Source organism: Panthera uncia, chromosome X, assembly GCF_023721935.1.
Source record: "Panthera uncia isolate 11264 chromosome X, Puncia_PCG_1.0, whole genome shotgun sequence".
NCBI classification, from domain to species: Eukaryota; Metazoa; Chordata; class Mammalia; order Carnivora; family Felidae; genus Panthera; species Panthera uncia.
This window is the reverse complement of record NC_064817.1, coordinates 84,945,066-84,969,295: the sequence shown is the minus strand read 5'-3', so window position 1 is coordinate 84,969,295 and position 24,230 is coordinate 84,945,066. Positions and strand designations below refer to the sequence as shown.

General features: G+C 35.1%; 1 protein-coding gene across 1 annotated transcript in view; it reads right to left on the bottom strand.

The window, feature by feature from the left end:
- The window catches only part of COL4A5 (collagen type IV alpha 5 chain), a 237,673-nt gene that overhangs the window by 5,380 nt on the left and 208,063 nt on the right, over positions 1-24,230 (bottom strand). The window contains exons 38-47 of the mRNA XM_049644165.1: positions 22,845-22,925; positions 22,107-22,205; positions 21,254-21,304; positions 19,632-19,817; positions 10,029-10,162; positions 7,571-7,643; positions 7,364-7,435; positions 6,450-6,578; positions 5,293-5,391; positions 2,673-2,885 (exon numbers count right to left, since the gene is read on the bottom strand). Coding sequence (XP_049500122.1) covers positions 2,673-2,885; positions 5,293-5,391; positions 6,450-6,578; positions 7,364-7,435; positions 7,571-7,643; positions 10,029-10,162; positions 19,632-19,817; positions 21,254-21,304; positions 22,107-22,205; positions 22,845-22,925 — 1,137 coding nt within the window. The remainder of the gene's footprint in view (positions 1-2,672; positions 2,886-5,292; positions 5,392-6,449; positions 6,579-7,363; positions 7,436-7,570; positions 7,644-10,028; positions 10,163-19,631; positions 19,818-21,253; positions 21,305-22,106; positions 22,206-22,844; positions 22,926-24,230) is intronic.

Below are 24,230 nucleotides of genomic sequence, written 5' to 3'. Positions count from 1 at the left end.
TTCAGAACTGGTAAGGGCAATAGAGGTTACTTCTACCAGTGATTAGACCATTTTTCTTTTATTCACCAAAGAATGATGAAAAACTATGTATCCCCTCATGCATTTTTAAGTTTAAATATAAATTTTTTCATAAGAATTTTAAATTGATACTATGCCAGTTATTAAGATATTGGTTATTGTCTCTTGGCTCCAAAACCACTTTTTTATACTCTACTTTATGATCTGGAGTCTGGGACTTTGCAAACCATATTTCAAATGTTACCAGCTGTCATGTATAGTGTTTTGTGAATATTTATATTTAAAAACAGACTTCTTATCATGCTTTTAACTGTATCCAATATAATGTTTTGAAACCAAACAATAACCATTTTTTAAAGTATATAAACTTTTTTCCCAATTAAATATGCTTTATTATTTTTTATTTATTTAAATCCAAGTTAATTAACATACAATGTAGTGTTGGCTTCAGGAGTAGAACCCAGTGACTCATCTCTTCCATATGATACTCTATTTTTGCATATAAAATAGAAGAAAATGATACTTGTCCTATATCTTTCTTGATCATAATTGTGAAAATCAAATTGAAGAATGGAAATTCAAGTGCTTTTTATTTATAAAGTATTTAAAAAATAAAACTCATATTACTGCTTAATTGAGGACAGAACTGGAAATATCCCTGGTCTTAGAAAGAAATGAAAAGGAAGAGGTACATAAAAGGAAGGCCCACAATGATGAGACAGGGATATTCGGTTGCATTTGTGCTTTAGGCTGCCCAAAATGATGCAGAATTCTGTGTAGTTTCCAAATTTTCAAAGAAAATTTTGAAGAAAAATCTCATGAATTCTCAGTGCCTCCATATTCTTACAATTATAAGGCTTTAATACACTAATGGTTCTTAGTATTTGTTTGCTTCCATACAGAACAGTTTTAGTATTCAATCTGTTACCTCCACCATCTATTTTTACACACCATAATCCCTTCACTAATCCAACATAGACTGTATTTATGTGATCATGTGATTGTTTCTTTAAATCAAACCTACAGCTGCCTCCACTCTTTGGATCAAGCTTTCTTCAGTTTGATCCTTGTGCGAGCCATGGAAGAGACTCTGCAATATGGGATCACCCTTAGCATCTTGGGCCTTATATCATGGCCTTCCCACATCTGAGGGCTAAACTGTACTTGAGCCAGGGCCAGTCTGTAGTCTCCAAGTCTGAATGCATATCATGACAGCCCTTGCTTGACCAAATACATGCATTTTGAAAAGTTACAATGACATGCTGGATATCAGATTCCATTTTCAGTTTGGATTATATTTTTGAATGTCATGGTTCTCAAAGCCTTCTAATGTATCCTCGACTTGAAAGGAGAGCAATCTGAACTTTACAGGCTTAATTATGGGTATAAGTTAAGATGCTGATAGTGAAGAAAAGATGGACTAAAAGGAGAAGAATTTTATGGGAGGAAGACTAGAGAAATTTATGTAAAAGGTAGGAAGACTAGAGAAATTTATGTAAAAGGTAAGGATATTTTCACAATGAAGATTTTTCAATTATGAAATTAGAAAAAGAAGATGTTACATAAAAAAGTATAAAAAGGAAAGGCAAATAAAAGAGAAAAGATGAAAAGGAGACCAAGAAAAGTAGAAGTAGGAGAATAAAGTTGGTGGGCAAACTCCTACTTTATTTGGCTTCATAAAATAACCTTCATAAAATGACCTTGGTTTCCATGTAAGTGGATATGCTTGCTCTGGTGGGCCAGCACTGCCTGACAGGTGTGGCCACATGCCCTAGGAACAGAGTGAATAGAGGTCTCTATTGCTACAGAACTGTTTTCACAGAATAGTCTAGCTAGAGACCTCAGGAGGCTTCCTAACATGAGACCCCAGAAACTTGGAGCCCAGACTATCTTCTTAGATGTCCTTTGGAGGCAAAGGGGATAATGATCTCTAAAATTGGTAGCTGCAGGTCAAACAATGGGGCCTCAAAATGCAAAGTCAAAATTCCACAAAATTAAGGATTTAAAAAGGTCTTGAGAGTCATCCATCCAGTCCAGCCTCATTTCATCAACCAAACTGCCTATTACAGTATTGAGAAGATGCACAGGAACTCACGAAATGAAGTGGATTTTATATACAAATATGGTGCTTTGTGTAGTTTTAGTCAACTCTGGTAATACTTTACAAAGCTAAAGCACTTATTTTAGGAACTATAAACTAGCATCATTAAGAAATGACCTTATTTTCTTTGATTTTAAAACCAAGACTCTCTTCAGAATTTATCTTTCAATTTGATGAAGACCAGTGTCAGAGAAAAAGAAACTATCTCCTCTGAGTTGTGAACACTGCCCTCTCAAGTAGCTGCTAGACTGCATAGAGCCCAGAGAATCTATGTCCTTAATAACTAAGCTAAAAGTACATGTGGCCCTTCCCCAAATATGCTGCTTTAGGCCAAGAATTGTACCTTACACTAGCTAACTAATGCTTTTAAAGTAAAATATTACTTATTTAAAACTTACAGTGAATATATTCAGCTGCCCTTGACATGGTCTTCAATTCGGAAGCCCCAAGAGAATAGAGAGATACATTTTATCCAAAGCTACTCTAGAACCCAACAGGATTTTCAAAACAAAACACAACGCACAGTAAAAAATTAAAATGCCAATGATCTCACCCAAGTCTTGACCATGAGCTCTTTTATTTCCTTGAACATACAGGAGAGAAAATCCTTCATAAATCTGGACAGTTCCATGTGGGCATTGTGGTGCATCTGTTGTCTGGCTGTGACGTGTGATGAGGAATCCATGGGCAATAGAGGAGGTTCCTGGGGGGCCTGGGGGACCCTGCAATCCATCTGGTCCAGGGGGACCATCCAAACCACGGGTACCTATTTCCATGGAATCATCAGTATACAAAATTTAAGTAAGCTCTGATCCACTATTATGGCTATTGACAAAACACTATGACCTCATTTGATTCATTATTTTAGTTACTATTTATAGAGTGTCTATAAGGGCATTGTTAGATATCATGTATTTGGAGATAAATAAAATATGGTCCCTGCTCTTAAAGAGATTTAAACATATATATTTTTTTTCCTAATGGAATTGGTTGACAACATTAGGCATTAAATGAGTACTGGGCGACAGAACATCAGATGGGAAGAAGTGATGATTATTCAGGAAGCCTGTGTGTTATCTAGTCTCTCACTCTACTACAGGAGTCCAAACTCCAGGACGAAATTTCAGTTTGCTGTTTTGTTCATCAATGAGAAAGGAAGGGTGTGGTTGCCATCAGTCTGCCAGTTTCAGTGCTGAAAAACATTTTCCTTTGAATCTGGGGAATTATTCTCCAGCATACCTTTTTGTTTAGAGAATAGGCAGGGCACTCTAAAGCAGTCGTTTCAAAATGTCTATTTTCAATTTGCCACTGATTCCCTTTCTCTAGTTAGCCTCTTGATTTGAGCTTATTTTAAATTTCTCTTTATACACAGGCATTTTGCCACTGTGTATACACATTTTCACTTTGGGGAACCTTCACAGCAATGCCCACATGTGATGATACTAACTTGTTTCTTTCCTGTATGCAGTTAATGAAATGGCAGGGTATTGGTTCCAGGAAGACGATAGGTATTACCACTCTGTTTTGCTGCCACTGATATTTTTTGCCAATAAATATTCTTTATGTTTATATTATTCAGAGTTATATTTATATTGTCTAGAGTTGCTAACACATATTAAAAATCTATTGAGTTTATTATCATTTATTTCTGTTTTAGCAATCTTCCGAGTGTGTTTTTTTAATTTTAATTTTTTTATTGAAGTAGAGTTAACAAACAGTATATTAGTTTCAGGTGTACAATACAGTAATCCAACAATTCAATACATTAATCATTGTTCATCATGATAAGTGAGTACTTTCAATCCCCTCTATCTATTTCACCCACCCCCAATCCACCTCCCCTTTAACAATCACCAGTTTGTTCTCTGTATTCAAGAGTCTAGTTTTTTGTTTGTCTCTTTTTTTTCCTGTTTGTTCATTTGTTTATTGAATTCCACATATGAGTGAACTCATGGTATTTCTCTTTCTTTGAGTTATTTCATTTAGTATTATACACTCTAGGTCCATCCATGTTGTTGTAAATGACAAGATCTCATTCTTTCTTATGGCTGAGTAATATTCCTTTGTGTGTGTGTGTGTGTGTGTGTGTGTGTGTGTGTGTATCACATCTTTATCTGTTCATCTATTAGTGGACAGCTGGGCTGCTTCCATATCTTGGCTATTGTAAATAATGCCACAATAAAGAGGGGTGGGTATATCTTTTGGAATTAGTGTTTTTGTTTTTTTTGCAGAAATACCCAGTAGTAGATTTACTGGATCATTGTGGTAATTCTATTTTTAATTTTTTGAGGAACCTCTATACTGTTTTCCACAATGGCTGCACCAATTTGCATTACCACAAACCGTGCATGAGGGTTCCTTTTAATCCATGTCATTGTCAACACTCGTTATTTCCTGTCTTTTGATGGGATGAGTATAAGATGATATATCATTGTCATTCTGATTTGCACTTCCCTGATGAGTAGTGATATTGAGCATCTTTTCACGTGTCTGTTGGCCATCTATATGTCTAGTTTGGAAAAGTGTCTATTCAGTTCCTCTGCCTGGATTTTTTATTGCAAGGTGATTCAAATTCTTCTAGGAAGTAGCTGGAGAACATATTGGAAATCTAGTGGATACCAGAATCAATATTATCAGGAGCACCTATTCATCAATGAACGAAAAAATCTGAGTATTAATTTGTCATCTCAGTATACCACTATGACTCTCAAAGTTCTATGGGGATCAGTTTAAACTTTACAAACTCTACAACTACATTTACTGAATTTTATGGGGGAAATTAAATTGTATTGTCATATTTTCAAACATGGAAGGATTCACAATAGTGTCAAGATGGTCATGGGATTTAAATCAATACACTGAAAAAGATCAGAACAGGTTAAGTACAGGGAGTGCCTGGAAAAACTTTTGAGGAAGAGCTGGGTTTTCCAGTGCTCTAAACACACACACACACACACACACACACACACACACACACACACATAAGCTTTCTATGCTTTTCTTATACTGGGAAATTTCCTTGTATGTGCTATCCTCTTTTCCCCCAGCAACAGAGTCAGCAGGTAGGTACATTCTCTCAAGAGAAAACTCTCACAGCTCCAATTTGACACCATACATGTACAAGTGTCTCAGACTTGAGAATGCTATTGGCAGCATTATTCTACTTGTCTCACCTGGCTGGCCTGGCAGACCTGGGTCTCCTTTGCGCCCTCCTGCACCATCAAAGCCCGGGAGTCCGTTGCGTCCAGGATCTCCTGGAGGGCCAATTGGACCTATAGGGGAAGAAAACAGGTCTTCAAATATGGGTGTAATTCCATATCCAGACAGATACAGGAAACTTAAGGTCCTTCAGTGTCACTAAATTCATAATTTTGTCTTGTCTTCAATCCAGATACATGAAGGAATAGCTCAAGCCTGGGGCAAACGAAGCAGACAAGGATTTAGCTTTAGTTTTATTTTATTTTTTTAATTTTTTTTTAACGTTTATTTATTTTTGAGACAGAGAGAGACAGAGCATGAACGGGGGAGGGCAGAGAGAGGGAGACACAGAATCTGAAACAGGCTCCAGGCTCTGGGCTGTCAGCACAGAGCCCGACGCGGGGCTCGAACTCATGGACCGCGAGATCATGACCTGAGCCGAAGTCGGACGCTTAACCGACTGAGCCACCCAGGCGCCCCTAGCTTTAGTTTTAAATGATCAATTTTTCTCTGTAGAGATTCCCATAATATGGCAGTTGTGTCTTTGCCTCAGAACAAAATAGGAGTACAAGGCCTGACTTTGTTATCTGTCCCACCACAGGTGGGAGTTGTTACTGCCTGGTTCATTTAGATTATGGAAAGATTGACAACCAATCACTTAATAAGTGAGAAAGACTGAAGTTAGTTTCTAGCTTTGTTTTATAATCAGAGTTGGCTGCAAGCATAGAGTCAAATGGCCAACTAGACAGGATTTAGTTTAAAAATCATGAGGTCTCACAGTGGGGAAGTGAGTCCACCAACTTAGCTTTGTATCCTTCTGGTGGTTGGAACAGAGAAAGCACCAGATCTTGAATGCATTTTCATTTCTTCACAAAATTTGTAACAACATTAACACAATCATTCAAATTAGAATAGCCAGAGGAACTGGCTAGGAGAGGTCAGACTTGGCGTAAAGGATAAGATTAGGGCATGAGAAATGAACATTTTCAAGAAAACGGGAGATGGGACCTGTGGCAGTCTGCTATTCTACGAGCTGTTGAGACTCCTCAGAAATGAACTCTGGCAAGTAACAGGAGAACTAGGGAAATGTTCTCAAATAGATAAGGCTTAGAAAGATGATCTGCAAAGGTACCTGGTAAGCCTTGAGGTCCTGGTAGTCCTGGTAGACCTTTTAATCCAGGCTGGCCTGGGATCCCTGGTGGACCAACATCTCCTTTGATTATAATACTCTGTCCTGAAGGACCAGGTAATCCAGGGGGACCTAAGAGGTAAAATATTCAATTTTGAAGGTAGGAAAAAGAAAGGCCAGAAGGAATGGATGCCAAAGTGTCCTAAGGTCAGAATAAAAATTGGTATGAAAGACACAAGTTATAGGTGTTGAAATACTGCCATGTCCAAAAGAAATGTGTCTGGGAAAACTATCATCTCACCCAGAAGACTGAAAAAATAAATAATTTCCTTAGGGTCAATGGAAAAATTAGGCCTACTGTCCTTATTTTCAAGCCTTGAAGCATGACTTGGTTACTAGAAAGTCTAATCCATTACAAATCTGTGTCAGGAGAAGACAATTCTATTTCCGGACAAGTCCATTCTGATTCTAACATCATTTGCGCTTCTTGTTTATTGTGCTTGTCAAGTGTCCCACTGAACTAGTGATGGAATTTAGCGCTTGTCCTATTTCAATTTACAGGAAACCTCTATAAGTCTCCAGCAAAAAGAACTATTCTCATATTAAAAATACTTCCAACTAAAAATGACTTGCTCTTGTGATTTGTTCAACTGAATACGGGAAGGTTAGTATAAAAGCCAATAAAAATCTTAGTGAAGCATTATTGTTAGCCCTGTATCCATCTTAAACTTAAAAGATCTGGTATCAATATTACATTAGTAATTAGAGAGGTTGAGAGATGAGTAAATAAAGGGAACAATCCCTCAGTTGTTGGGGACTGAGACTCTAAAATTTTAGTTGAAAGACAGAATGCAAACATTCAAATTCCTCAATGTGTTTAAAAATTAGGTATAACTAGCTCCTGGAGTAAGTCTTACCTGGGGGGCCAACAAGTCCTGGATCCCCTTCAGGGCCAGTTGAACCAGGTATTCCACTGGGTCCCTTCATGCCTGCAAAGAAGGTACATATAATGGCACAGAAAAGCAACAGGGGCCTAGCATTTACCCAGTCAAATCAGAAAATGGGTATCTTATCCCAAAAGAGTTTAAAATAAAAAGGGAACTTCAAAATATCCCTTCAAATACCTGGAAATCCTGGAACACCTGGGAGACCAGGATCTCCTTTCATTCCATTGAGACCTGGCCGACCAGGATTACCCTGAATAAACAAAATTGTTAATTTTAGAAAAGAAAATTGGAGGGGGAGAGAGTGAGGTTATATAGTATTCATATTCATTTATAGCACTGGCTCTAGAGTCAAACTTCCAAGATCCAAATCCCAATTTTGCCTCTTACTAGTCCGTGTGACCTTGAGTTGATTATTTAACCCCTTTGATTCACAGTTTTCTCACCTCTAACATAGAGAAAATAATAGTATTAACTTCATGGAGGTTTTGTGAGGATTAAATGAGATAGCTCATATTAAGTACTTATAAAACTGATTGCCATATAGTGTGTACTTAAGAAATGGCAGCTATTATTTTATCATCATTAAGAAAGAGGTTTTTTTTTGTTTTTGTTTTTGTTTTTGTTTTTTTTTAGTGTAGCACTGAGGTGATAAGTGCTTCGGTTAGAATCACAAGTGCAAGTGCAGAAATGATAGTCTGCAAGACTTAGCAAAAAATATAGCAGGACCTGTTACTTAATTGGGTTTGAGGGACAGGAAAACTATGGGAAGAAGAAGAGTTGAGAGGAAGTCTAGAATGTACCTAAAGGAAGAGTAAGTGTGTTAAAATGAAACTCTCATTATTAGGAATAAAAGAGGGGCAAACATGGTACATATTAGTCCAACATGTAAGAAACAGCTTAAAAAAACAGGGCATGTTAGAAAGACATAGGATCCAGCTTGAAGAAGTTTCCAAATCCAGGATAATTTGAGCATGAAAATAGGTAATTACAGTTTAAAAAACTTAAAAATGATTAAAAAAGAGAATTTATGTGTCCATACTAATAATAAATAAACAATACATGGAAGAGAAGGGAGGCTCTTGCTTACCAAAGGGCTGACTGGTATATGTAGAGGTAGTGCTAGAGTTAAAAAATTATCAATTTGCCACTATTCTAGTATTGGTTGGTTGAGACAAAAATCATAAATAGATTTAACTATATGGGGAAATTCTGATGAGCAATATATTTGCATGGTCTTAATGTGCATTCCTATAGTTTTGCTTATTAGTTACAAGGAGAAGAATAGTAACCATACAGTGGAGAAATCAGATAACAATTTGTTGGAATGATCAAAATTAAAATCACCAATGAAGGGCAGATGACCATTTTGGGCCTAAATATCTGATGGAGGACACAACATCACTCATGTAGTATTCCAGCTTGGGATGCATAACTAGAGTGAAGAAAGAGCAGACAAAAGAAGGAACATTCTATTTTTAAAAATAGAATATATTAAAATCAGTATGCACTCAGGTATTTAGTACTAAAAAAGCATGACAGTTGCAACTTATTCTCAAATGTTTATATATATACACACACATACAACATACAGGGTAAAACATTAACAACCAGTCCATCTGAATAAGTGATACATGAAGTTTTTTTTTTACCATTCTTGGAGTTTTTCTGTAAGTTTAACATTATTTCCAATAAAATAATTAAAAAACATGCAAATATAAGAACTAATTTACACAAAAGAAAATGAACAGAACTTGATAATACTAGATTCATGAAATCTTGGTATCAGGCAGTAGTAGTCTTGAATCAAGTATAGAGACATGTGAACTGGAAGAATGAGGGAAATGAGTGAGGAGGGAGTAAGTAGAGAATGAATAAAGAGAAGACTAAAATTTAATTCTAGCATGTGTCTAGAAGAATAGTGGTGACATGAGGAAAAGAGGTTAGTTGCTGGAAAGCTTTAAGGACTACTTTTTTAGATCCTTTTTCTTTTTTCTGCTATAAAGCAGCCACCAGAGTTAAAAGACTGAGCCCAAACTGTGTTGGTCGCAATCTAACAATCCTCCTGAATGAATGTAAGAAACATTAATGATCCATAAAGAAGCATGTGACTTTCTGGGTCACTCAAACCAATGTGCAAAAGTACAGGAGTACAGATGTAGGGATATGTTATTATTCCTTTTTTACAGGACTTTTTTTTTTACTCATAGACACAAAGCAGAAGTGTGAAGTGGAGCTGAAATTTGAACCTAATTCTAATTTCAAAGTCTAAAATATCCCCACTCAACTCTAATTACTTCCCTGTGAAAGGTCTCATCCACATTCAATGCTCTGATATGTGTGTCTCCTTTTATGAATTTGCTTTCACTGAAAAGAAGGTTTCTCAAACCTAAACAATATACATAGCAATGACTCCAGGTAATATATCTTCTGAGGAACTCCTTAACTATACAGTAACAAAGTTCCTTTAGTTGGAAAAAATAGGAAACTTGCCTTTTTTTTCTTTGTAATTCACCAGGGAGCCATATATACAGCCTTGACCAGTAAATACTAATAAAAATAATGCAGCTTAGAATTCTCATTTTGAATGCAAACACCCACACCCCTTTCTCATCAAATATCTACCCCCATTTCCTACCTGGAGTCCTGGTGGTCCTTGATCTCCTTTCAAACCAGGCAAACCAGGTTGCCCAGGTTGGCCTGGGTTTCCTCTCTCTCCTTTAATACCTCCTTTTCCAGGGAGACCCCGGGGACCTTCTGGACCTGGTAGACCTTGATAATGCACAACAAATGGCCAAATTTCAGTATAGCATAAGAGTAGTATAAAAGTCTGGCTTTTAAATTATCAGTCACCTAAATCCTATTAGTTTGCAGAATAAAATCCAGACTACATTAAAATATATAGACCTATGATAACCCTTTCTAATATAAATTAGGCTGGGTTCTTTTTGTTATTAACTCTTATTTGCAGACCATTTTAGTTTGCATTTTATTGTATGTTAAATCTAATAAGATCACAGTTAAAGAAAGGACCCAGGACATTATAATAAAGATTGCTTCTGTAACCCCAAGTGTTTAACTTAAGTGAAAGTAAACAAACACTATAGGACACTGTTCTCAAATTGGAGCATGTATCAGAATCCCCAGGACACTCTGATAAAACATATTCTTGAGCTTACCCCCAAAGTTTTGGATTCAGTAAGGCTGGGGAGGGGTCCAGGAATCTGCATTCTAACAAGTGCCCTGTAACTAAAGCTGCTGGTTTCAGACCACACTTTAAGAATTGGTACTTAGGACAATCAGGGATTCAAGCAATTTGTCTCATTGCGATTAATATCAAATTGCTTTATAAGTAGTTATTTTGTAAGTAGTATCTGTAAGTGGTTTCATTCGGCTTTTATTACTATGCAATTAAGATAGTTACTTGAGCAAACTGTTTGATTTCATTTTAGTGCCATGCTTATTAATATACGGTAATATTTTAGTGTCAGAAATTCATTTAAATTATTTCTGAAGAAAAATTTTGCATATGTCTTGTGAATAAATAAAATTATTTAAAATAGGATTTTTGCTAAGCTCTTTTCCTTATACTATATTTTTAACTTTTCATTCTAAATAAAGATATTAGGTCTATGAAGCAACCAAGGGGATCTTGTGAATGGCCACATGTTTTGTCACTAGGTGGGAAATAACTGTTACTTACTTGCTACACAGTGATTGAAGCTAGGACTATCTAGTTCTGCCTTAAGAAACTAGTTATGAAGCACTAAGAAATGAACAGGCAAAAGTTAGCACTTACACATTTTCTCCTCTGGTTATCTTAGTGTTTCATTGGTTTCAATAAAAAAGGAAAATATATAGTGATTACTTTGGAAGGAAATATCATAGGCAAATGAATTTAGAATACCTGAATTCATGCTTACCTATGGACAAAGGGTCATCTTTTTGATCTGAGATAAAATTCAGACTTTAGTTCTCTTCCAATACTCCTAAGACCCAGAATCAATGACTACATTCTAACAAGGCAGCATGGCCTACAGATTAAGAACGCTGGGCTCTGGAGCTAGAATGCTAGGTTGGAATCCCAGCTCCAATAATCATTAGCTGCTAGGCTTTAGCAAGTTTGTTAATCTCTTTGGCCTCAATTTCCTCCTTTTTAAAATGGAAATAAGAATAGTACCTACTTTATCAGGTTGTACCAAGGATTAAATAAGATAATATGTATACATTATTTAACACAGTGCCTGCATTTAGAAAGAATTATGAAAGAGACTTTTAAAAATTATTAGCACTATTATTACCTTCATTCTTAGTAAAACTGAAAGAACCTATCTTTGAAATATGAGCCCATTTTAAATATTTCAGCTATTTCTATGTTATTTCATATGATAACACTATTCTATCTGGCACATAAGAAAGAGGAAGCAGGTCCACAACAGCACAATTGTTTTATCTTTAAGCAGTTTAAATTATATAGTCACCCAAATCCAGCAACCAGAAAGACACACTTAGAAATTCCCTTCCTGATCATAAAGGGCTGGAATACTTAACACTAAAATAAACAAAGAAAAGCAATTGTTGAGTTCAAACCCCTTAGATAGGGTTTTCTAAGCAAAATTATTTGCTTTCATCCATAATGTATAATTTGGACTAGAAATCAGGTAGCAAATCATCTTATTAGGAAAAAAAATGTTAATCAGCCCAACAATGACAAAGTAAGAGTAAGATCGGGGGAAAAGGGGAATCTTTTATGATTCTTTTCCCCAGGCTGAAAAGTTATCAGAATATTTGAAAAAAAAAGTAGGCATGTTATGGGCATTGTTCTTTCTGCAATTAAAATAACATATTGGGAAATTTACATGTTATTAATTCATACCTGCCATTCTGGAGTCCTTCAAATTTAATGATTTGCTAATGATATAAGGGACATATAGATTTTATTTTTAAAGTCCTCAACAGCTATGCTCTTCCATTTTTGAAAATAGCCACATAAACACAAATCAGAGCAATGTCAAGCAACAAAACTTCAAGAAAATAATATCAATATGCAGAAATTACAAATGGACCAGATACCTGACTAAAAATCTTAACGCAGTCTTAAAGATAACAATATGTGTATATCCATTTAAAATTCAACATGTCTTCATGTAAGAATTACCTATTATAAACAATTGAAGCCACAAAAACCTAATGTCATTTCAAACTTGATTATAAACAACTAACATTACCTTCACCAATATGTTAAATACCAGAGCAGGTAGTATTTGAGAATAACAGCCCCCTTCAATGACTTCTGAGTTATAGCAAAAACAAAACAAAACAAAACAAAAACAAAAAACTGCATTTCTCTTATCACACATGCAAAACATTTAAAAAAAAATAAAGAATTGACCAGTGAAGAGTCTAACCTTGAAAACCTGGGAAGATCAGAGTTCACCAAAGCTCAAAGATCGATGTTAGCAGTATCAGACATCACACAGTACAAAATAAGATTATGAGTTAGAAGTGGTTCACATTATAGCACAAGTTAAACAATAATCCTCTTTGCCAGCATATCTCATACCTACAGCGTAATCAGTAGGCAAACAGAACCATACAGAAGTATAGAGAGCCAAACATTTTCAAATAGAGCTTATTATAGGAAATAAGCTGCTAGTTTTCATTAATTCAAAAAATGGAAAACTCTACTAAAGATATCATGTTAACACTACTACCATGGCTTTCCAAAAGTTAGCATCTCAAACATTAAAGTTGGAAAGACAGTACCATTTCGCTGATAGCCTTCCATTCCCTTCACGAAGGGTTAATTTTGTATAAATGTTTAAGTTTATCTTGGCCTCTGGCTTCTCTTAGGAAAAATTCATGGTGCAAACTTCTTGATATGTTCAGATTGCCTCAAAGAGGTACAGTTAACTTTAAAAGGCCCATTAGACAAAAATACAAAGATCACAGGTGACTAGAGAAATTAAAATACAGGTACACAATGGCCATTACCAACTGTACTTCTATTTGCCTTCTTTGAAAATCATTCCATGTAGCCACCTTCTGATTTTTTTCATAATTCATCAAGAAACTTTCTTTTCTGCATTATTATTTGTAACAAGTTATTCAGAGAAAAACCAATATATATATTTGTTCATCACTGAACTTTAAAATATAAAGAGCCAAACTTTCCAAAAATGTGAAGGCCATCAGTGAAAGGGTACTTTAAAATATTTTGACATGTAATATCCTACCCCAAACCACAGAAAATACCAAATTAACTTTATTATTATTCAATGCACATATTAAATCAGTCTATTAACTATTAAAAGAAGGATCATTAAATAAAAAGATAAAAAGCCTACAAATAAGACCACTCTTGGTTAATGTTAATTAACTGTAAACACAATTTCCTTTCCTTACAAGTCTTGCTATGATTTATAAACACTGAGGTTAGCAGAGAGAATAAATTGTGCTAGAGAACTGAATCCTAGGAATTAGAAAACTTAGGATCTATTCTTGGTTCTACTATTTATATCGATGGGATTGTGGACAATTCGATTTCTCTGAGCTTGTTTTCTCACCCACATAATGCGAACAGTGTTGTTTTAAAGATCAAATTGAATTTTGAAAATATGGACCTGATATCTCCATGTACAAGGTGCTACAGGGAACACAAAGGTTAGCTAGACCCAAACTCTGTCTTTAATGAGCTTATAATAAAAGTACATTATATGATGTAAATGGTGGCATGTCACATAAATATAAAACATTATTATTATTACTGCCAGGTAATAAACTTTTAAAGCATTTGGCAATTTGGAATTCAGAAGGCAAACTGATTTATGACAACAGTTTGGGAAGAGTCTGGCCACACAATTAGTTAAATAGAATTCCTACCTAAGATAATTCAGAGTTTGAGTAAAGACATTTTATCTATGTGCATGCTGCATGCTATAGTAGGACCAATACAAGAATGCTTAGAAAAATGTCACTGAAATATATATTTTGGTCTTAGTAGGTAACAAGGAAAACTTCAGATTGTATCATAGCAAAACTTCTAAGATCTTAATTTCCAAGAGGTAAAATTTTAATGAGTTATATGCCAAGTCAATTTTGTACATGGAGCTCTCAAAGCATTATTTCTCAAATGACCTAACAAAGTAACTGAAAAAATAAAGTAGAAAATTTAAAGTCTTGGACATAAGTGGTAATAACTAAAGATAAGCTGATGAATTGATTAGTAAATTTTAAATCCAGTTTCCATTTAAGGTTGTAGTCTTTCACTATTGCAAAGAGAACACTGTAGACACTAGGTTCCAATAACTATGTAATTTACAGTACATCTGGTAAATAAGATGTCAAATTGCTTTTAAAGTAATTTGGCTACTTCCCTTTTTCTTCTTTGAATATATTCTGGTGCCTCAGAAGAAAGCAATCTTCTAGCCAACACTAAAATCTGGAAGTGATCAAGGCAGCAGACGTCTATGCAAGTCAGACAGGGGCGTACTCAAAACTACTTCGAAGTATGCTTTAAGTTTTCTCTTTATCATGGTGATAGTTAAATCTTATGCACTTGTCTTAATCTTTTTGATGACATCCATTTTGTAAAAACACACGAGGCAGTTAATAGGGATTGATGGAATTTATGAGGTAACAAAAACAAGAGAGTGGAGGCAGGCTCCAGTTTCCTATAACTAAGAGTCTCCTAAGATGGCAGAAGCAGCTTTGCTTCATCACTTATATTTTTTGAAGTTTATTTACTTATTTTGGGAGAGAGAGAGAGAAGCAGAGAGAGAGAATCCCAAGCAGGTTCTGCACAATCAGTATGGAGTCTGATGTGGGGCTCAACCCCATGAACCATGAGATCATGACCTGAGCCGAAATCAAGAGTCAGACACTAAACCGACTGAGCCACCCTGGCGTCCATTTTGCTTCGTCACTTATTATAACTAGAATAAAAAGTCAGATCATAAGCATTGAGCCATATAACTGCCTTTGTAGAAGGATTATGTGTGTTACTAGTAAAGCAGACACTTAACACAAGAGCACTGGGAAGCTCTCAGTCAGATTCCCAGCTATGCCAGCGATTAACCATATGACCTTGAGCAAGCTTCTTGACATCTTTGGGCCTCTGTTTTCTCAAATGTGACAAAGATTCTCTCTTTGACTAAACTTTAGACAGGCTCCTCTGAGCCTTCTTCTCAACCTGGCCTCATGCCAGGGCCCTGTTCTTGGTATGCTGAGTCTAGTTTTAGCAAGAATCCTGCTAAGTCAGTTTAGGGAGAGTCACCCCACTGTTGATATCTGATCAAGTCCCCCATCCCCCAACCTTGATGTCTAAGTCTTTGGCCTGACTTTAGTAAGGATTCTATAAGGCAAGTTTAGCAAGAATCTACCTTCCCTTGATGTTTCTTTCTAGTAATTTTTCATTCACTTACTCTCACTCTGCTGGTTGACCATAAATCCTCATTTTTCTTTGTTGTATTCAGAATTGAGCTCAGTCTGTCTCCCCTAATGCAACTGTCGGTGCCCTACTGCAACTGTCTTTAAGTAAAACTTGTATTGCTATCTTTAACAAGTGCCTGGTGAATAATATCTCTTTGAAAAGTGTAAAACTTAGGTCTCTTCTACATCAGATACTCTGGCTGTATGAAATTATGGGTCTGCGGAAGGAATTAAGTAGCATGTAGGAGTAAGTTACTGGGGAATCAGTTCAGATAGAGATAGATGGCTTCCTAAAAAGAAACTTGAAAATCATGAATTTTAAACTCCTAGCCATTCCCAGTAGTCAGAACTCAGGAATATACTTTCCCCCTTGTAGTTCCTCCTTAGAAATTTGAAAAGGCCTATTTATCTTGAAATAACAAACACATTCAGTTATTTGTGGTTCTTTTTACTCCTATTAGGGTAACATCTTTCACTATGAATCAGCAATTTTCCATTGGACAACTTCTGGCAATTAACTGTTCTTTGGTGTGTACTGTTTTTATATGTATGGTTAAAATAAGATTAAGAGGCTTCTATTCTGTGCTGGTTGTAAGGAAATTTTTTTTACTCCATACCTATTAGTCCATTTTCATAGCAGTAGAATTTAGAACTTTGTGACAACCCAAAATGTGAAGATGAGATGATTTGAAAAATTACAAGAGTTGTGGCAAGTCAAGAACTGCGAATTTGCAGGATCTGATAACACATATTATTGTTTAAAAAAGAATGCCTTTTCAAGGATGTGGAGAAAGGGGAATCCTCCTGCACTGTTGGTGGGAATGCAAATTGGTGCATCCACTCTGAAAAACAGTATGGAGGTTCCTCAAAATGTTAAAAATAGAACTACCCTATGATCCAGCAATTGAACTACTAAGTATTTACCTAAAAAATATAAAAATACTAATTCAAAGGGATCCATACACCCTGTGTTTATAGCAGCATTATCTATAACAGCTAGATTAGGGAAACAGCCCAAATGTCTATCGACTGATGAGTGGATAAAGATGTGGTGCATATGTGTGTGTGTGTGTGTGTGTGTGTGTGTGTGTGTGTATAAAATATGGAATATTACTCAGTAATCAAAAAGAATGAAATCTTGCCATTTGCAATGATGTGGACGGAGCTAGAGAGTATAATGCTAAGCAAAATAAGTCAGTCAAAGAAAGACAAATAACATATGATTTCACTCCTATGTGAAATTTAAGAAACAAAACAGACAAGCAAAGAGAAAAAAAAGAGAGAGAGGTAAACCAAGAAACAGACTCTTAACTATAGAAAATAATTAGATGGTTACCAGAGGGGAGGTGGGGTGGATGGGTGAAATAGGTCATGGGGATTAAGGAATGTACTTGGATGTGATGAGCACTGGGTGCTGTTTGTAAGTGTTGAATCACTAAATTGTATTTGAAGCTGATATTACACTGTATGTTAACTAATGGGAATTTAAATTAAAACTTTAAAAAAAGAATACTTTTTTGAAGGATGGCTTGATTTCATTTACATTAACAGATATAAAACAAAAATAAGAAATACACTCTACTCTGAAGGTAAAAGTAAAATATCATACAAAATACACTTTTGGGTACTATAAATTTTTGGCTAAAAATGACAAAAACTTATGAATTTAAAATGTTAAATTAATGTTCCTAACTAGGTAATTTTGGGTTACTCCAATAGACAGAAACATTGGAGTCTACAAGTTCCTTTCAAGTTTCAGAGATAGGCCAACATGTAAGAACTGAATTGGCATATATGCTCTTAAAATACATCCAAACACTTGAAAGCATTAGGTACAGATATATATGTGTATTATATGTGTGTATATATATATATATGTGTGTGTGTGTGTGTGTGTGTGTGTGTGTACACATATATATCTGTACCTATATATAGAGAGGGAGAGAGAATTATATATACACACATATACATATATATACATACATGTATATATGTATAACTATATATACACACATACATATAAATATATATAAAAATATAAGAAAAGTTTCAAAGTTCATGCAGTTACTACTTTGGAGTTAAAGAGCTAACCTGTAGGACCTGGATAGGGATCAAAGTTCACCAAGGCCCAATGTCATCATTAACAAAAAGGAAAAATATCAAAATTGTTAGCAATATCAAGAAACTAAAGCATCACACTAACTTCTTCAAGTTAAACTTTAATTCAATAAAAGAATACTATGAAAGTTCATATTCATGCATCTGTATACAAACCAAATTATTACCAGTCAGCATCAGCACTAAAATAAAAACAGCATATGTGACATATTTTGAAAGGCAAAAAAGTCATTTTTATAATAACCATTACCAATGAGTTCAGACAAAAACAACCAATTCTATGATCAATTAGGTTTAAAACTCCATTTCAATTTGTAGTTTATGAACAAATGAGAAGTCACAAACTACTCATCAGGTAGGTGTTCTTCTTCCTATTTTTGTTATTATTTCTTTAGAAACAGTAATTTTTTAAGCACCTTTGTGACTAATGTCTTTATGTTGACAGTAATGTTCAAGAGTGACTTTCATTACTAGTAAAGAACAAATAACCAGAGTGCTGATTAAAATATAAAAAAAAGATAATAGTTTGGTTTATTTTATAATTATTGCGTTCATGCCAAGCAAGATATTTGTGTTAATTCTTTACATGTAAGAGTTAACATGGCTGAGGAGAATTTCACTGGTTTTCTTCAATAGTGAAAACAAGGTAAAACTCTAAACACCTTGTATAAATAATCAAGTCAGATCAGATAAAATCTGGTTTTGAAAATGACCTTCTGAACAAAGTGTGTGATCCCATTTGATTCATGTTTTCAGAGCATATCTTATTAAAATTAACTCCAATCACTTCAGAGTTTATCATAATTTAAATGGAAATTTTCATTTTTAAGTACATTAAAAAATGAGCCAGACTTTCAAAGGATAAAAGGACAACTGTTTTGTTTCTTTAACCTTAGATTTCTCTTATTATTTTAAATCACGAAGACCAAATTTTTAATTACCTGAAATATAAAAATTGAATATCAAGTCCCAAAAATCTGTTAATAATCTATCACCAGTGATTGGGCTCAGCGACATTAACCCCATATGAGAACAAGCATTCCAAACTTAGCAAAATGAAGTGACACAGCACATACACAAAATGAAAAGTGAACTTTGGATGCAAAATTGAGGCTACTAGAGCAGTTAACATAAGACAAATGAGGTATAGACATGAAGTTGGTATGAAGAGATCGCTATTCAATTTAATCATGCTGTGATGTTGAGGATAAATTTGATTGCCTAGTTCCTAGAGAAGATCACATTTTTTTATTGTGCTTGGTGACATTGGCTGATCATATGACAGAACCATAGCAACACTTTTGGTATGAACCACAAGCATCTATGGGGTGACCACTAAAATGATTTCTGTGATGACATGCTGAGAAGCTCACATTAAAAATGCAGAGGCATTTTGCTGCCAGGTTATCAGTATAGCTTTACGTTTAATAAAAAGACTAATAAATCCACAATTTTCTTTTTTCTTCCATGTTGATTTGTTTTCGTTCAACTTTATGTAAATGATGAAAGGCATTAATGAAAAGAAGGATTAGATGCCAGAGAAACAGATGGAGCTAGGTATAAACCAAGCTATTTACTTGTAAGAAGTTCTTAGATTATAGAGTCTAAAGTCCCAAAGACTGAATAACCTGCCAGCAAAATGAAATAAATTAACTAATAAAATAGACCATTCCCCCACCACTCATGTACATACCTGGTCTCCCAGGAGGACCTTGGGGCCCAGGGTTGCCTTTAGGGCCTTCCAGAGCTGGAGCTGGAGAACCAGGAGGGCCTGGGGGACCCTGCACACCAGGAAAACCCTGAAAGCCTGGTTCTCCCTTTGGACCAGGAAGTCCAGGATTTCCTGGAATGCCAGGTAATCCCCCATCACCCTTTTGACCTATGAAAGCAAAGTGACATTAGGGAACACATTAAATGATATTGAGTATTAGGCTTGCCTGTAAGGCTAAATCTATTCATTCCTATTAGAACAAGTAATAGAATGTGCTAGGGTCATTTCTATCTCCTGCCAAATCCCTAACCCATTAAAAACATTCTTTTTATTAAACATATTAATTTGTTATAAGAAATATTTATTAGAGTATGTATAGAAATATAAAAACAATTACACCTTGGATCCTGAAAGATACCCTTTGTATTAGGGCACAAAGCAATGATCACATGATTAGTAGCTGTGAGAAAAAAAAAAAAAAACTAGAACAGTTTAAAGCATTGGCATGAATAAGTTAGAGATGGCTGGAGGAAATTCCTTAAACAAATATTTTGAGACTAATTTTGAGACCAATGAAGACATAGATCTTCAGCAGCTGCTGTGTGTCTCTGAAGACCATTCTATCCAAGATTTAGAATCCCAATCTAGACAAACTGTTCTCAACATTTTGTATACACCACCAACATGCCTGAAAGTGATATAACAGTGGCACATTAAAGTAATAATTTTCACATTGGGATCATGGGAAGGATATAGGAATTTCTATGAGGTATGTCTGTGGTTTGAAAAAAGCCCCCATAGAATAGCCAATGGTCCTTTCAGAAAATGAACAGGCATACCTGTACACACATTCAGTCATTCATTTAACTATCTGGTGCTTACAATGAAAGTAAGAACAAATGCAAGAAAGTAGATGTGTATGTGCACATACTCACTCAAAATGCAAGATGTATATTAATATGGAGTTTTCAATTTTTATTATTGGTACATATTCCTACAAAGTTTCCTTATATTACCTTGGTTTTATTTCCATGGGGATAAAAGAGTGGTAGTTTTTTTTTCCAACTGAAAGACCTTTTTTAAAATTTTATTTATTTATTTATTTTGCAAGAGAGAGAGAGAGAGAGAGAGAGAGAGGGAAAGGGAGAGAGAATCCCAAGCAGGCTCCTCGCTGTCAGGCTATCTGCACAGAGTCCAACGTGGGGCTTGATCTGAACCATGAGATCATGACCCGAACCAAAGTCAAGAGTCGGATGTTTAACCAACTGAGCCACCCAGGTGTTCCCTGGCTGAAAGATTTTGAAAACATTTAGTGAAATCTACTTCTTCCTACAAATGTGCTTTATATCATTTCCTCAGCAGTTATTGATGAAAGTAATGAAGAGATGTCTATATGTTAATTTCTTTAAGAATGCATTTTTATATAGCACGATTCTTTATACTAAATTCTTAATTAAGAACTGCTTTAAGATAGAACTTGAGCTTTGAGTTTTCTGGGATTGTATGTGAATTTTATAACAGCAAATGGTGAAGATGGAAAATTAAGTGTGCTGGAGCATATTCTCTTTATTTGGACTGATTTAGCATGTTTTATTAAAGTTTACCAGAAAGTCCTGGAAGTCCAGGGGGTCCTGGGATTCCAAAGCCTGGTTGACCTGTCAGAGAATAAACCAAAAACTCTCAAATAGATAATAATAAATGAAACAAGGACAATTTTTTTAAGGACCATTCAGGTTTTTATTATTTATTTATTTATTTATTTATTTATCAATATATGAAATTTATTGTCAAATTGGTTTCCATACAACACCCAGTGCTCATCCCAAAAGGTGCCCTCCTCAATACCCATCACCCACCCTCCCCTCCCTCCCACCCCCCATCAACCCTCAGTTTGTTCTCAGTTTTTAACAGCCTCTTATGCTTTGGCTCTCTCCCACTCTAACCTCTTTTTTTTTTTTTCCTTCCCCTCCCCCATGGGTCCTGAGAAACTTATCAGGTTTTTCCTAAGTGTTACTACATATATGAACCATGCAGAAGATTTATTTCCAACATGCAATCACAATTCTAACATGAGAAAACTGTATAAAATATATTCTACTTGTGATAAGTGTTAAATACATCTTTACATATTATACATATAATATATATAAATGGAAAATAGATTGCATAGTGAAACGAGGTCATCCAGAGAAGTTGAAAAAAGCTGGGTAACTTCTTCACATGAAAAACTTGGAAAGAAATTATATGGAGTTTTTCATAAGAAGGAGGCAACCTGATGGATAAATGTGAAGTAATATTCTCAGTACAGAGTGCAAGAAGGTAATTAGGAAGAGAAAAGTGTGTAGTAGCTTAGAGGTTAAGAAAGAAGATATAAGTTGATTGTGGAGAAAAAAGGGCAAAAATTAAAGAAGACAAAGAAGAAATTAGAAAATTAGGAACAATGAATAAATATGGCACCTGGTTCACCCTTCTGTCCAGCTGGGCCAGGGATACCATCTTGACCCGGATTGCCTTTTTCACCTGGAGGCCCTGGTGGCCCAGGACGACCGCCACCACCTAAAACAGAGTACAGCAGGTTTCACCTATCTTCCCAATTCCATTTCCTTCCATATTCCCCATTCTTTTCATACCAGCTTCAAACAGTTCTATCCAAATGACCACAAAGTACCTCTGAGACACCCCTTTAAACCACAAAATCTTGTGAAAAAGAGGCATTAAAAGAATAATAGCTAATGAGAATAAGAGCCTTATCATGCATTCAGTACCCAAAATTTTCAGTTTCTCATTTTAATCTAGCTGTAGAATATCAAGGAGAGCAAGGTGTGGGAGTGGAACAGGGTGCATTATAGGCCTCAGATGGGGCCATGAGGAGTAATTTGCTTTAGAATGCAGCAAACAAACAACAGTGCTACACCTTGCCATTCTAAAAAATACGAGAGCTTCTACTATTGTAGGATACTTGAAATAACTCTCCCTGGAAAGAGCCCCCCAAATAAGGTTCCAAAGTACTAATTTTAAGTAACTTTTATTAAGAGTTGTTCAGTTTGTGCCTAACGAATGGTACTAAATAAATGAATGATCACCATGTTTCCTTGTCTTAAAAATGTTCACAACTCCCAGAAATGATCTGACTTTCTCAAAATGAATATGAGCCTTAGTTTTACAGAACAACAAATCCTTAGGTTTCATGCTTACCTACAGGACCAGGTTCTCCTGGAAGGCCAGGGTTCCCAGGAGGACCACTAATACCTTTTGGTCCAGGAAGTCCTGGGGTTCCTAAAGTAGAGTTCAATTTAATAATAAAAGGAAATCTGCATTGTGTTAAGAATTACAACTCAAACTCACTATTTATAGTATTAGCAAAAAAAATAGTGAATAGGAAAAAAAAAGAAAGATGCTGATGTTTGTAATATTTTTAAGAATAATTTTAAGTTTTAAACTTATTTATCCAAGCATGGCATTATTATATATTCATAATAAAAATAATTACCACAACATTACAGTAGTAGAATTGATAGGATTCTATTGTATGGATATACCAATTTTTTAATCCATTCATCTACTGTCAGACATTTGGGTATTTGTCAGACATTTGTCAGGTTTTATGTATTACGAATATCTATCTTTATGGAAACCTGGTCTACTTCCAGTTTTTAGCTATTATGAAGTTAACACTGCTATGAATATTTCTGGACCAGTATTTTTGTGGACATGTCTTAATATATCTTGGGTAAATACCTAGATAGAAATGGAACTGCTGAGTCAGAGTAAGTGTATGGTGTGTCTTATAAAAAAAACAAAAAACAAACAAACAAAAACACAACCTGCCAAACCATTTGACGCTCACAACAATGTTTGGGAATTCTAGTTGCTCCAGATCCTTGTACAACATATGGTGATATCAGTTGTTTTAATAATAACCATGCTGATAGGAATAAACTGCTACTTCATTGTGGTTTTAGTTTGCATTTCTCTAATAGCTGATAATACTGATCACCTTTTCATGTATTTATTGGCCATCAACATATCTTCTTTTGTGAAACGTCTTTTCAAAGTTTTCCCCATTTAAAAAAAGTGGACTGTTTATCTTGCTATTATTGAATTGTAGAGGTTCTTTATATATCCCAGATATCAGTCATTTGTCAGATACATGTTTTGCAAGTATTTTCTCCTAGTCTGTGGCTTCCCTATTCATTTCCTTAATGATATCTTTTGATGAGCAGAACAGAAGATCTCAGATTCTTTAAAAGAAAAAAAAAACGTGTGGAGCAATTGAATATCTGTATGGAAAAAAATGAACCTTGACCCCTACTTCATACCATAAAAATATTTTTATTTGAGACAAACCAAACCTAAATATAAAAGCTTAAACATTAAATGTTACAAAAAAATAAAAGGATATTTCCATAAACCCGAATAGGAAAATATTTGTTCAATAATTCAGGATACAAAAAGCACTAACTATGAAAGAAAATTAATAAACTGGACTTTATTAAAATTAACAACTTTTGTTCATCACACAACAGCATTGAGAATGAAAGGCAAATTTGAGACAGAAAGAACATACTTGTAATACATGTA